This window comes from Drosophila innubila (assembly GCF_004354385.1).
Source record: "Drosophila innubila isolate TH190305 chromosome 3L unlocalized genomic scaffold, UK_Dinn_1.0 0_D_3L, whole genome shotgun sequence".
Classification (NCBI taxonomy): domain Eukaryota; kingdom Metazoa; phylum Arthropoda; class Insecta; order Diptera; family Drosophilidae; genus Drosophila; species Drosophila innubila.
Window position 1 is genome coordinate 19,684,437 of NW_022995376.1, and position 14,547 is coordinate 19,698,983.

The following is a 14,547-nucleotide window of genomic DNA, read 5'->3' on the forward strand; positions in this document are numbered from 1 at the left end:
ACTAGCAGCAGCTGTAACAGTAATTGCCCAAAATTTTATGGTGCAAGCACAAGGAGATGCAACGAGTACTCGTACTAGAAAATTGCATTTGCCGCCAACAGGCGACAGAGGGCGCTGCACTAAAAACGAAGACTGCATCGACAGACTGCAATGGCATTTACAACAAGAAATGACAGCTAATTTCATGTGAAGAGTGCCACCTTCTGTTGCACAGGTGCAAGAATCACAAAATGCTGCAAGTGCAACGTTTCGATTGTGTTGTGTGTGTGTGTGTGTGTGTGTGCGTGTGTGTTTCGAGGCACGCACAAGTGTGCAACAACCTCATCCATGTCCTCTAAATATGTGTATGTGACGGCGACTCGGGGCAACACGAAAGGACACTTTACGCTTGAGATGAGCTCCGGTTTTTCGGTTTCGGGGTTAAAGACAGGACACGGAAACCAAAAAGCAGCGTACGTGTTGTGAATTCTTCAGCTGCGCCTGTTGGGAGTGGCAAGGTGGGCGTAAATTATATAATCCACTCACTGGTTGCCCCAACTCCCCAGTTGCCTTTAATGTTTGACGCGTGCTGAACTTCGATTTTTTGGTAATAGAATGAGTCACTTGGTTAAGACATTTCTTGGCTAATTTATACGCAATGTTGTAATGTTTTCAATGCTTTATTCACTTTGCACAATTCAACGAACCCAGACAGACGACAACTTTCTTTTCTTTTCTTTTCTTTTCTTTTCTTTTCTTTTGATTTCATTTCATTTAATTTGTATACGTTTCTTTGGCTGGTTGAACTTAAAATTAGTCGGATGGCAACATCTTGTCAATTGCAACAATTGCCACGCTTTGTTTAACTCTAAATTGCGACATGCACAAATTTGTTTAGCCGGCTTTGCATTTGATTTTTGCACACTTTCGGTAACACTTACACACACACACAGACACAAACACACGCTGATCAAAAGTATCTTGTATCTTCCGGCGGGTTTTCAAAAAGAAATTCAACTCTTTATGTTAACTGCGACGCATGCGCTGTTAACGTCTTTCCGGCTTTGAGTGCGGCGTTCGTTTGACACGCGACGCCGGCGCTGAGCATGCCACAAGCCAAGTTAACACAAGTTAAACTCAAGTCGAGTCGAGTTGAGTCAAGTTAAGTCGAGGCTTTCGCTGAGAGAGACAATTGGAGGGCAGAGAAGACACAGCTTGTTGTGGAGTGAAAGAGCAGAGTTTGCCGTAATCACTTAAATTAAATACTACAGAAAAAGAGATAGAGAAAGAGAGAGAAATGCGAGAGAGAGTAAGAGAGAGTTTGCATTAAATAATAACGGAGCTGGCAAAGAATGAAAGATGATCGTATTACCACAACTACCAACAAGTTGTTGACTCAACAGCTGGACTTTTCCTCATTATTATTATTATATTTATGTATCTTTTTAATTGATTATTTGTAGACTCTCTCTATCTGCACAGCTGCAGACTGTTCATTCAACTAAGCATTACTTGTAATCATTTGTTACACTTTTTTTCTCTGTTTGCTCATAAGCCCCGTTAATAAGCGGACAAATTATTGTACAATACGTGTTGCAAATCTGGGGTGCTACCAAGAGTCAAATGTCTTAATTGTATTGCTGCAACAACAGCAACAACAACAAAGAGCGCTAAGCAAATTAGCTGGATTGAGAGTGAAAGTAGAAACCGAAAGAGCAGACAGTCAACAAGCTGAGCCAACTACAATGATAATGCTGATGACTCCAACAAGCCAACAAGCCAACAAACAAGCCATTGGCATTTATCTCCCCATGCCGAGTAAAGGCCACATTGAGTAATTTTCTGGTCTAGTCAGTCTCCAACCGAGTCTCCATCTCAGTCTCAGTCGGATCCCCATAGCGCCCCCACGTTGCTTTCTTTTCCATCCAAAGCGTAATAATAATTTACACGTTTTATTGACTCTTCGCTGGCTGGAACTGAATGAGGTAACTCAACCAGGTAGTTGACTGGCTGCTGATCCGTTTTGACGGTCATATTCGTACTGAAAGCGAAACTGAAACTGAACTCTTAAAGATTTTGGGTTGTGCCAGTAACACCTCTCTTTGTTGTTGTTGTAGTTGTTGTTGTTGACACTTCTTGGATCTGTGCCAATGTCTGTCATTCAACCAAACGCTGCAGCTGTGAAATATGTTTTGCCAATTTTGGTTATCTTTCAATTTGTTTATCCCTCCATTCATAGCTTGTTTATGTTACGTTTTTGTTTTTTGGGGAATTACGCAAATTCAAAGTCGCAACTTATGAGTTCAGTTCGATTAATCATAGGCCATCATTATTGTATCCGTTTACGAGTAGGTTGGACTTTAACCAGATTGGATCATAAATGTCATCATTGTGTACTTGCTGAAAAAATATATATCCCTTAAAATACAAATTATTTTATTTATAACTGAAGGCTATACAGGATCTAATTGTAATTTGATAATGTCAGGGACTAAAAATTAAAAAATTATATTTAATTTACTAACTTTGTCAGTATATTGAATCATTCACCATAAAAATAGTTTAATAAATGAGCTTCAAGGTGCATCATTGATTAATAATATAACAATATATTTAAGCTGTTTAAAAATAAATAAAATATTATTAGAAGTGAAAGACTTTACAAAAATGATAATAAGACGAATTTGATATATTCCCAATTAACATAACAGCAAAAAACAATTAATTTCTTCTTTAATGATTGTCGTCAACATACTCAATCAATCAAAATGATTACCTTAACCAGAGTAACCACCAGATATGTTATTTCACTTTGCTTTAAATTGTTATTAATTTTTAAAAATCGTACTCCTTATTTTTTTCAATTTCTAAAGTTTAGTTTGCTGTTAATTTCCTTTACTGTTCAAAAGAAAACGTTTTAATTTTAATTTAAATACTTAATTCCTTTTCCAAGTGCATCATTTAAATTTTCTAATTCAAGCAACCATAATATCGTGCTTAGAATAGCTAAAATACCTATAATGCAGACACCTAAAGCATTTAAATATCATATGACCATGAATACGAATATGAATATGAAGTTAAACAAGTTAATGCAGAGTCCAACTGCTGCATTTAATATTAATATCAGCTACGTTTCAGTTCAGTTAGGAGCGGTTCGGATGGGTTCAGTCTGGAGTCCAGTTCATGTTTGCGTAAAAAAGGTTGTTAAAATTATTATGAAATGCCTGTTGGCATTCAAGGAGCATCCCCATACTGTACTATGTACTATGCCAAAAGTCGGGTGGACAAATGACCACTTATCAACGTGTAATGAAATATGGCACATGTGTGTGTTCCCTGCACACATGCATACTCAGATATATATACCAACTTACAACTTCTATGAAAGGCGCATCCTTTTAGCATCAGTCGCAGTAGTTGGCGCTTTTGTCCAGTTGGAAAGCTTTTGTCGTGCCATGGCATGATATATGAATTATGTTGATGGCGAGGACGATGATACCAGTGTGTGTGTGTGTGTGTATCTCATTTATTACATTTTGGCTTTTTGACAGATTGCTAAGCGTAGTAACCGTTTCCGCACTAATTTCCGTGTCCTGCAACTATTTCGAACATCGTTGTCGTTATTATCCTTGTAACTTGCCCACATGCTCATCATCCTTGTCGCTGTCGTTGTCGTCTGGGCCATTAAAAGCCAAAAGCAAATTACTCATCACATCAACGGTCAGTAGCGCTGCTTTTTATGTTTGCCATACATAGGGATTTTAATAAATCGTTTCGTCGTCGAGTCCTTTTTCTCAGTCCTTACGTTGCCTTTGCTTCGCTCTGTTTTTATTAGTTTGTCAATAAAGTGCCAAAGACGTCGATTATGATCGCTGCTGATGTCCTTGCCTTATGAGTTTTGCTTATGACCTGCAGGCTGAGACCATTTTAGGCCATACCCATACATATGAGAACATGCTGTATGTACATATGTGTGCATATTCTATATCCTTTGTGCAGGAAATTCCTTTGGTAAAAGTACTCTACTATCGGCATCTCTTTCCCCTTATCATTTCCCATCTCTCGACAGTTTTCAACTTCTAAGGAGGTGAAAAACTTGTGGCAAAGTGTTGTTGCATGTGTTGCATAGAGTCCTGTGGCACGCTGATAAAAGATAAGTTTCTTAAATTTAAAAAGGGTCGACTTTTACCCCTCTTTGTGCACTGTATAATGAATTTTTAATGCAGTTTTGGTCTCATTGCATTTTACATCATAACCAAAGTTAAAAGCTACAGTTTATGAGGGATTATTCAGCGTTGCAAGAGTTTCGCTGTAATCAAATTAATTCTCTGTGTCTTTATGCCGAAAGCCAATTAGCTGGCATTACATACTTTTATAACTGGTAGCACATGCAACCATAATTATATTAAATTTATAATTGAGCTACTTTGCAAATAATGCCAAAGATGAAATACAGATAACAGAGCAGAAACTGAAATTTTTGATAAGATATTTAAATTCAACAGATAAGATACTATGACGTAAGTAGACGACACTGCCTTTCTGGCTTCAGACCATAAATAAATGAAATGAGAGTAAATTTAATCTTTATACAATTTATATCTAAAATAAACAAAAACTTTAATGGCAAATAAATACTTCAGACAGATTGCAAATATTAGACAGTTTTAAAAAGTCTTCAGTTTAATACACTCTAGCGAATTTTGTCGGAAGTCAAACAAAAAAACAAATGGAACAATCATATTATGTATTATAAATGCACAAATTTATGTTAGTATTTAGAAAGTGTATTGGGATACAAATAAGAAAATTTTGGCAACACTTTTTCCGCGAGGCATTCCATTTGTAAACACTGTCATTGTTAGTTCTAATTCGACATCCTGTGGTCCTTCTAGTGATTTCCTTAATACAAGACTTACTTGGTGGTTTTGCTTTAAAGTACTGAAAAATCAATTTTGAATGATTTACCATTATATATTTATCACACATATGGTACTTACTCAAAATAACTCTCTGATGCTCTTTCAATATTTGGAGACGCTTGAATTCTAACAATTTTCAGATCAAAATCAATGTCATCATACCATGCTGGACCACGTAGTGTAAAAATGGTACGACCATCTGGGGGAATCATTAGTTTTGATACAAATGTTATGAAATTGTAAGTGTAGGCTGATGGTTTGGTGTAACATTCTTCTCCCTCACAAAAGTTACTGCTTTGTCGGCATCGACTGCAAAGTAAAAAGAAATATTTATATAATTTGTATAGATATAATATATGAATAAGTTAATAATCATCTCTTACTTCTTTTGTTCTGGATCATTAATATAGCCATGAGGACAATTTATAGTGGTGCACTTAAAGCTGCCTCGTATATTCGTACAAATGTCACTCTGTAAAACGAGAAAAATTACTGATTAAGGTACATAATACTTTTACACTCTAAATCAGAAAATATATTTCATGATTATTTTCTTTTTTAACAACAGTTGCTAGTAATCAAATATCAAATTTCTTACCCGACCAGTGCACACATGATTATCGCTATCTGTTTCACATTCGTTTATGTCCCGACAAGTAATTTTGTCAGACTCCAAAGTGTAGCCACGGGGACAGGAGCATTGATAGGAACCGGCCGTGTTAATACAATAACTTTATGAAATTGAGAGTAAATAGATAGAAAAGTGTCCATTATATCTAGGAAGTTAGGATTAATAAGTATATGATAATTACCCCATGCAGAGCTTGTAATTCTTGTGCACTTCGCACTCATCTATATCATTACAAGTGCGGTTGTTATTGCTTAGTTCGTATCCAGGATTGCAGGTGCAACGATAGCCTCCCCAGAAGTTAACACATTTCTGCTGGCAAAGACCTGGAATTGACATACATTCATCCACATCAAAGCATTGGGCATGAGTCTGCCAACTGTCTCCAGTTTCATGATTTGACTTCTTTTGGAAACCAGATTTGCATTCACAATAGTACGAGCCAATGGTATTGAAGCATTGTGCGTTTGATGAACACGCCGAATGACTCTGTGCACACTCGTTAATGTCCTCGCAGCTGTTCGTTCCATCCTGTAGACGTACCACCTGATGCCCCGTGGGGCAGGCACATATATAGCCGCCACTTCGATTGCGACAGATTTGCTTATCCCCACAATTATGCTCTCCTGTTTCGCACTCATCAATATCTGTGGTTGCATTGAGTGGATTTTTGTGGCATTCATATATTATTGAAGAGTCTAGCTACTCACCAACGCAAGATGTTCCATCATGTGTTGGAGTGAATCCAGCAGGACACTGTGTATAGGTCTCACAACGATACGATCCATTGGTGTTGATGCACCGCGCATTACTCATACATGGCTTGTACTCCACGCATTCATTTATGTCTGCAAAATAATTATTAATATTTAGAAATAAGTAATAGTTAGAGATAGATAATTTTATTCCCCTAAAACATTTATTTTACTACCACTTATTCTTTTCTTATTGTTGCCTTACTGGTTATAACATTTTTTTGAATTTTCTGTTAATCACATCATGTAGTTTTAAACAATGCAATTCCATTCTTCATAGAAAATTGTTTTGAAAATAACTCCTCTTCTTTCTTATGTTAATTCAAAACATAAAGACGTGTTATAATATCTGGAAAATTAATATTTGTGTAAGTTCAAATTTGTGAGATTTACTTTTAGTATTATAAATATTAAATGTCAATTCATAATTTGAAATTTAATTTAAATTCAGTTCTTTACTTAAAAGTAACTTGTTTTAATTCTATCGTAAATAAATTTTCTGCTCACGTTAATAAAATAAAATAAATAAGCAAATACTTTTAATTACCAACACATGCGCCAAGATGGTTCCTGTGGAATCCGGAAGTACACGGTTGTCGGGATAATGAATAACTTGTGTGTGTCCCATAATTGCGTGGATGGTAAATATCTCGGGAATTGGGTTTTGTGGGCGGCATCGGTGTTGTCGATGTAGTTGTTGATGGTGTTGTTGTTGTTGTCGTTGTTGTGGTTGTAGTAGTTGTTGTGGTTTTCCTGTGGCAACGGAATGATCCTTTGGTATTATAGCAATCATAATCCACTTGGCAATTGTGGGTAGCAAGCGCACATTCATCATCATCTATAGATTTATAAATATTTGTTGAAATCATGATAAAGATAAGTTAATACTCGATCCTTACCGTCGCAATTGCCAGTTTCAAAATTCAGTGTGTATCCCGTTCCGCAGGAGGTCCAACGCTAATCAATAAATAATATAACATAAATTGTCAAGTTGTAAATTATTATATTGGGGAAATAAAGAAAGATTATATACCGTGCATATGTATGAACCGACGGTGTTATCACATCTTTGAGTTGGCAGGCAGTTGTGATTGTTAATTGAGCACTCATTAATATCTACAGGAAGTGTGCACATACATCATATGTTAATGAATACATTCATATTGGCAATTGTGTGTGATATTTTTTATATAATTATCTGCCTTTCATCACTTACCTACGCATTCATTTTGTGTCGCATCTAAACTGTAACCAGGCAGGCAACTACAGTAATAACTGCCTATCGTGTTCTTACATTCCTGGTGCATGTTGGATTTGCATGTGTTTGTCGCATTATAATTACACTCATCGATATCGACACAAGTGCCGTCTTTTAAATAAAAGCCAGTGTCACATGATTCATGTTCCTCTTCAGGATTACAGTCGTATCCTCCAGGTGAATTGAAGCATTGGTAACCATTTTCACATGGCGACTGAGTGCACTCATCCTCATCTATTAGAAAATAGTATTTAACATTAATAACTTGGTCGTATTTTCTGATTTTTAATACATTTACCGACCTACACATTCCTCCAACTTTTCGTCGTAGAAATATCCTGTGGGACAGCTCTTTGCCTTTATGTTAAGGCAACGATATGATCCGATTTGGTTGTGACAATATTGTGTTGATTTGCACGTATGAAGTTGATCCTTGCATTCATCAATGTCAACACATTTGCCGTGAGCTGAATCTAGAAAGTATCCTGCAGGACATACGCCGTTATCTTTATCCTGAGAACAGGTTACATTATTATCGTCTAATTTGAATCCAGGATTGCAGCTGCATTTGTACGCATCAAATGTATTTTCACAAATATGTGCGCAGAGATTGGGAACCTTGCCGCAAATATCATCTATAATGGCAGTAAAATTCAGTTAATAAATTATGTGCAACCGAATCTGAGGTATTCACCATCATCGGTTAAAACAATAGTTCCATCCTCATTATTCCTATTCTGCTCGGGATTCTCCTCATGCTCGGCATCTTCTTCATGCTCGGCATCCTCTTCATGTTCGGCAGATTGTGGAATATCTACAATCTTTTCATCCAGCTTATTGCCATTTTCGGAGCTCGAAAAACCGTTCTCCGAACAGCAAATTCGATATGATTCAATATTCGAGAGAAATGAAAATAAAGGATCCTTGCATTTCTGTTTACTGGCCTTGACCGCCAAGCCAACTGAACAATTGTCACAGAAGTTACAGTTATTAGTTGTTATTATGAGAGCACAGAAGATTAAATATCCTGGTATTGCTTACCTTGACAGGCTCGGCAGCAATCTGTATACGAAATTGATGTAATATTAGGACCATCCACGCATTTAGTTCCTTCTAATGCAGCCAATCGACCCAGTTCACAGTTCCTTCGCTCTTGTTCCCTCGAACAGCATACTCCAAACGTGGAGGAGCATAATCCAAGCCAAAGTCTAGGAATACTAGCTACTGACCCTTCCATTTTTTCGCAGCCATTTGTTGTGCGTGCATTTCTCAGACCACTTATGCAACATTTTCGAATATAGTCAGCTATTTGCTCTGTTTATTATAAATTAAATAAAAAATATTTGAAACCATTGAAATAACTTGTTTATATTTTGATATCTTCAAATGTTTTAAATAGTTTGCAGCAGGAAAAACAGCTCTGACGGCGCCAAGCAATCTTTGTTTATACATAAGTACATATTAAATACTTGATGACGTAACACAGCGTTGCCCGATTTACAGAGTAAGACAGCATATGTAAATGTATTTTTGTATGTTAATTAAAAAAGTTAAATATGTACGTGCTGACAACATAATCGTCTTATCTATCAGCGTATAAACACTTATCGCACTTGTCGCTTAGGTGAAATAATTATCTGATTATAAATAAACCAGCCAGGCTAGGAATGCTGGATATATTGTCGAGCCCAGTGCTCGGTACAGATATTTTGTGCACAGTTTGGAGGTACCCTAGCACGTGTTCGCAAACACTGGATTGAATTCGCGTTTACTCAAAATGTATACATGAATCGAATATATATCACATCACAATTACATTGTGCTCAATTTCAGAACATCAATAAAAGTCTTTAAGCAATGTGTATATCGATATGTACTGCATTCATTTGTATGTTAAATATTTGTAGATATTATTTTAAAGCCACCAACTTATCAACAGAAAATATATTACAGCGGCAAGATAATACACAAATTATCAATAGAAATTTATAAAATTTAAATAAAAGCACATCCGAAGCTCAGCAATTATGTAAATGGATCGATACAAGTACAGTCGAGTCTGGAAAATCTGAACTAATTTTGGCAAATCCTGTTCACCATATACATGATATTTTAGAACTTTCCTGAAATCAATATTTTCTTTCAAATATAGAGATTTTCCATTGTTTTAAATGGGGAACAATTAACTTCACTTAATTGGACACAGTTACGTTCATGATCTTTGTGTTACGTACCATCTCCCAGTACATCACGATTTAATGTCACTGACAGGAACAAAAATACCGCGAATACTTTTGTAGAAGCCAAAACTGTAGGAGTACGCATCTCGATCGGTATCCACACAATAACTAATTATGCATTTATATATTTTTCTTTCTGGCCTTGTCGCCGTTTAATTGTGGATCTTGCTGGATCTGTTGTAATGCGCGTTATATGACTGCGTTTCACGACTGACAACCGACTACCTTGTGCGGGAAAAATAATACATGTTTGTTGTGTACGATAAAGAGTAAGATACACAGATAAAGACACTTATACTTCTACATACAAAGTATCTCACGAAGCTGCAAGTACTCTCGAATCAACATAGATAAACTTGTAGAGCACAGAATTTTCTTATACCCTGTGCCCAAATACGCAGATAAGTATATTATTTGTTTGTAAATCAAATATAGGAGAACCCATCTTAGACTCTCTAAATAGGGAATAGTTAGTATTTAAAATATTAAACTCTTATTTCGTAAGTTTTATTTTCAAAAAAAAAAAGAAAAGGGTTAATCTGTTACTTTTGGTTTAACATAAATAAATGAGTTTTAATTTGTAACTTTTATTTTAAGACTTACAAAAATTTCGGTTTCTTCTTTATATAGCTCTTATTCATCCAGAATATAATAATATAGTATAAACATATAAAAAATTGTCAAGGAACTAATTTCCAAGGTAAGCTGTATTTACGTTGTTGGTTAGGGTATTTCGTCGTTGAGCACACTTGACAGTAGTTTGTGTGCGACATTATCTAGGGCTACCCTACGTATGTGCATGTCAATATAAATACAATATGGATATACTTAGATCATTGGCGGGCAAGAAGAACAGACAGAGACAAATGTGTCTTCTGCACTGAGCGAATCGGGGAGTAGGCAAGTTGTGAAGATATTCATGGCTAATATATATAAATTCATAACTTGGCCGGCATACAATGTAAACATTAAGAATAAATATTTGCATATTATTTGATGCTATCTATGTTTAAGAAGCTTTAGTATTGTTTGCAGTGTACTCATACTCAGATCAACCCACACCTGATCGCTTTGCTGCGCGAACTGCGACTAAAGTAAATTGTGCTTCGGGCCTAACTTCGGCCAGCCTTCGGCTCGTGTCAGTGTGCTTATCCGTAGACTAGCTGATATATATATGCATACGCATATATATCATATATTAAATTCGGTGTCTAAACATTAGGACTTAAATAATTATTTACAGAAAAATTAAAATTAAACAGAAAATGGTAAGGTTAAATAAAGAGCGTGTCAAGATCTTGCAGTATATTTTTTTTTAACTTTGGAGGTCACACTCTATTTGCTACAAATCAAAAAAAAATTGGAATACCTTAAATAATTTTTTAGAGCAACACAATAAATGCATTAATATTAAGGTTAATTTTTATCATAGAATTTCTTATATTTTATAATGTAAGGCCCTAATTTACATATTTACATTTAAATATGATTTCATATGAAATCTGTCCTTATATTTTGAAAGTTTGTAGCTATGCTACTTAGGTGGCAATATAAATAAATCGATTACTTGCTTCTTCTGTGGTCTTATTTAAAATCATTGTGATGTTGATAAAACAAAATCAGCGTTGTAAAGTGTTTCAACCTTTCCTTTTGTGTATGTTGTCCCAAAATTCAATGTTATTGCGATGCACTTCTGCAAAGAACATAATGCCAATTCTTTTGCTCTTTATAATCCATGGAAAACCGCAGGCAGTTAATTAACTTTAATTCACGGAAAATTGCCAAATGCAGAGAACCCGTGTTTTGTCCCATCTCTGTAGTTGTAATAATTATAATTGAATAGCTGGAAGGGGCACTCATTTTTGTTGTTATTGGCTTTGTCACTTGGTTTGGGTTGATAGTAAAATGCCAATGCATGAGTATGTAAATGGCAGGCCTCAAATTGTTCCCCCCGTTACCGCTGTCAGGTGCTGAACCAAAAAGTAATTATCATAAACTATATGCAACTATTGAGAGTGGGATGCCTATTGATTAGTTTAGCTTAAAAATTTAATTGAAAACTTGTAAGTCTTCAGCATGTAAAGACCAGACGGACAGACAAATAAAGAGCTGAAAATGTGACACGCGTTGACGCTCAAATGTCCAATTAAATGCAGATTCAGAAGCAAAACGTAAGCGATAACCAGTCAACCATTTGACCATTCTGCGATTTACCCACAAAGGCACACGCTCAGATTTATGTGAACAAAACGCAATTCAAATTAAATATGCCAGCAATTTTCGGCTGGTCTCACATTGATTGACAGCTGCCCGTTGCGATTGAAGTCGGAAACGGATGTCATATTCAGGGCAGGTTGAAATAATAATGCCACAACCTATGTTCCTTTGCCAGTTGCCCCGTTAAAGCTGTTAATAGCATATCATTTTTGTGGCATGCCCCGTGTTCCGTATCCTGTTACCGTGTCGCGTGCTGCAATGCAGCAATTATGAGTATTTAATCCGCGACCACAAAAGCTTCAAATTGGCTTAGACAACATAATTCGCTGGTTAAGTGGCCAGCATTCACACCACCATTAAGAACCACCACACAAAAGAGAAGAGGGTTGAATAAAAACACTAGAAATGTGTAGCTTAACAATATTAAGATTTATAATAACAAATAAATAATAAATATCCTCTGAAAGATTTCTTTTTCCTGAGAAATCTATCAGTAGTTTGAGGCAAAGTTAAAGTTTAGAAAGTTCCGCTGTTCGGCGAAGATTGTCTCTCAGTAAAAATTTCCGATCTGGTTTGATCTGAGTTACCTAAAACAAAGGGTACATTTTAAAAAAATTAAGTAGAAAACATTTACCCTTTTTTCTTAACTTTGAAGCTAGAGTTTTGTACGTTTTTGCAGAATTTTTGTTCGAATTTTGCCAATTTTGAGATATTTTTTGTGGAATTTTTTATTAGGGTGAAGTACTTCAAGCCTTCATTGAATCATTCACCTTTATATTAACTAATTTCGAATTTTAATGGACTTTTTTTATTTGCGTTTATTGATTTTAAACAATTTTTTCTTAAATTTTACAATTTATTTTTGTTTTCTCTTATATTATTATCAGCCCCAAAAGTATGCAATAATACGTAGAGCTGAAATATTTAGATTATCAAATGAAACATAGATGGCGTTTACTTAAACTATTTTAAATTAGTTCTCCTCGGACTTTTTGTGCTCGTCTTTCAAGTGAATCGGAATTGGGGAATTAAAAGTCCAATTATTGGGTGTTGAAGCATCTCCACTTCCATCTTGACGTCGAAAAGTAAATTCAACATTAGTGTGTCCTGTTGCATTTAAATTAACAACGTCTCCGATTGTCTCGACAGGTTCAACTTCTTGGTTGCGTCCTAGTAAGACTGCAAGCTGCAACTTGGAGGCTATGGTACGACCTTGTCTAAGATCCTCATAGCAAGAAGTAAAGGTTGAGAGAGCCGAGCGACACTCGGTGCACATCACTTTGTGGGGCTTATGATTGGCGTTCAATAAAGATCGCATTTTCCATAAATTCTTTTGTGTTTCAAATGTTTCAGAACTCTTGCGTTTCTATAATCAAGATATTTGTATTTAAATCAAAACAGTTTTAGAATAACTTTACCCGAGTGGTAGCAGATTTAGATTTGACTGGACACCGACAAAGTATAAACTCCGAGTTACGAGATTCCCTTACGAGGCCAACTTGCTTTAAAGTGGACAATGACTCCATTATGTTGTTGGGCAAATTCTGCAAGTCATCGTCACGTTGTATCATAGGAACCACCTTTTCGATAATAGCTTCTAAAGACACATTGTCAAATCCAGCGTCTTGCAATATAGAAAGCGCCTCCAAAACTCGTCGATTCATTATCTGTAATTCCGGAGAATTTTCCATTTTTCTGATTGAACTAAACAAAAATTTTAGAAAATGTAAAGAATTGAAAACTTTTTGCTTTCAAATATTTCCTTTTAGTATAATTTGAGGTCTATACAGTTTGAAATGATTTAAAGCAATGAAACGAAGAGTTACCCAAACTTGTTATAACGTTAAGCAACGCCAACTACAATAGAAACAAAAATATAAAATTATATTTTTAAAATTTTTATTCGTTTTTCATATATTCTTTGTGCATGTGTTTTTTGTTTGTTTATAATTTTTCTTACATATATTGTATGCGTGTTTATTTCATTTACATATATATACTTTCGTCTTATGAACATATTCATGAGATCATAATGATATTATATATTAAAATATTACAGCATAATATAAAATGTACAAGTTATAAAGTATAAGAAAATTATTGAAATATGTTGAAAATGATGGGCTTGGCTTAAGGCTAATCGACATCGATATCCTTATCGTTATCGCTTATGAACTTAAGTTAGAATATGTGTTGCATTGCAGCTTTAAACACGTTGCCAGCACACATTTTAACACACATTTTCATTTTTATTTTGGCACCAACAAATCTATACAAAAAATGGCATTTGATTTTTGCGCTATATACAAAAATTACGAATTACTTAATTTTAACGGGGAAATTGCATGTATAAAAATTAAACAAATTTTCGCTATGTGATTTTTTGTTTTGTTTTTGTTTCTTGCTTTTCTGCCTTGTTTCAGTTTATGGCAAACCAAAAATCGCGTTGACTTTTGGGCGCGCGGCCACAAAACTTTACCGAGATCATTGTGAAAACTAATTAGAATGAACCAGAGTTAGGATCTATCATGTTGCCATGTCAAAC

The 14,547-nt window shown here is 35.3% G+C and overlaps 2 protein-coding genes across 2 annotated transcripts; both read right to left on the minus strand.

The window, feature by feature from the left end:
* Positions 1-4,637: 4,637 nt before the first annotated feature.
* LOC117788678 (fibulin-1) lies at positions 4,638-10,007 on the minus strand. The gene is made up of 14 exons (XM_034627512.1): positions 9,780-10,007; positions 8,587-8,859; positions 8,240-8,506; positions 7,848-8,180; positions 7,504-7,779; positions 7,321-7,403; positions 7,187-7,244; positions 6,835-7,125; positions 6,243-6,380; positions 5,717-6,179; positions 5,503-5,635; positions 5,288-5,376; positions 4,983-5,213; positions 4,638-4,923 (listed from the first exon to the last, which is right to left on the minus strand). Exons 1-14 carry the CDS (start codon positions 9,868-9,870, stop codon positions 4,761-4,763), a joined length of 2,889 nt encoding a protein of 962 aa, XP_034483403.1. The 5' UTR covers positions 9,871-10,007; the 3' UTR covers positions 4,638-4,760.
* Positions 10,008-12,928: 2,921 nt separating this feature from the next.
* LOC117787442 lies at positions 12,929-13,748 on the minus strand. The gene is made up of 2 exons (XM_034625971.1): positions 13,421-13,748; positions 12,929-13,368 (listed from the first exon to the last, which is right to left on the minus strand). The coding sequence occupies exons 1-2, from the start codon at positions 13,691-13,693 to the stop codon at positions 12,976-12,978; spliced, it is 666 nt and encodes a 221-aa protein (XP_034481862.1). The 5' UTR covers positions 13,694-13,748; the 3' UTR covers positions 12,929-12,975.
* Between the last annotated feature and the right edge of the window lie 799 nt (positions 13,749-14,547).

What these genes read in the sequence shown, in the direction of transcription:
- LOC117788678 (XM_034627512.1), bottom strand. Translation starts at nt 9,870, where the DNA reads ATGCGTACTCCTACAGTTTTGGCTTCTACAAAAGTATTCGCGGTATTT. An exon ending in AAAGTTGGAGGAATGTGTAG is followed by an intron (nt 7,780 to 7,847) that starts GTCGGTAAATGT and finishes ATTTTCTAATAG; the next exon opens with ATGAGGATGAGTGCACTCAG. An exon ending in CCATCTTGGCGCATGTGTTG is followed by an intron (nt 6,381 to 6,834) that starts GTAATTAAAAGT and finishes ATTATTTTGCAG; the next exon opens with ACATAAATGAATGCGTGGAG.
- LOC117787442 (XM_034625971.1), bottom strand. Translation starts at nt 13,693, where the DNA reads ATGGAAAATTCTCCGGAATTACAGATAATGAATCGACGAGTTTTGGAG. An exon ending in CTAAATCTGCTACCACTCGG is followed by an intron (nt 13,369 to 13,420) that starts GTAAAGTTATTC and finishes TCTTGATTATAG; the next exon opens with AAACGCAAGAGTTCTGAAAC.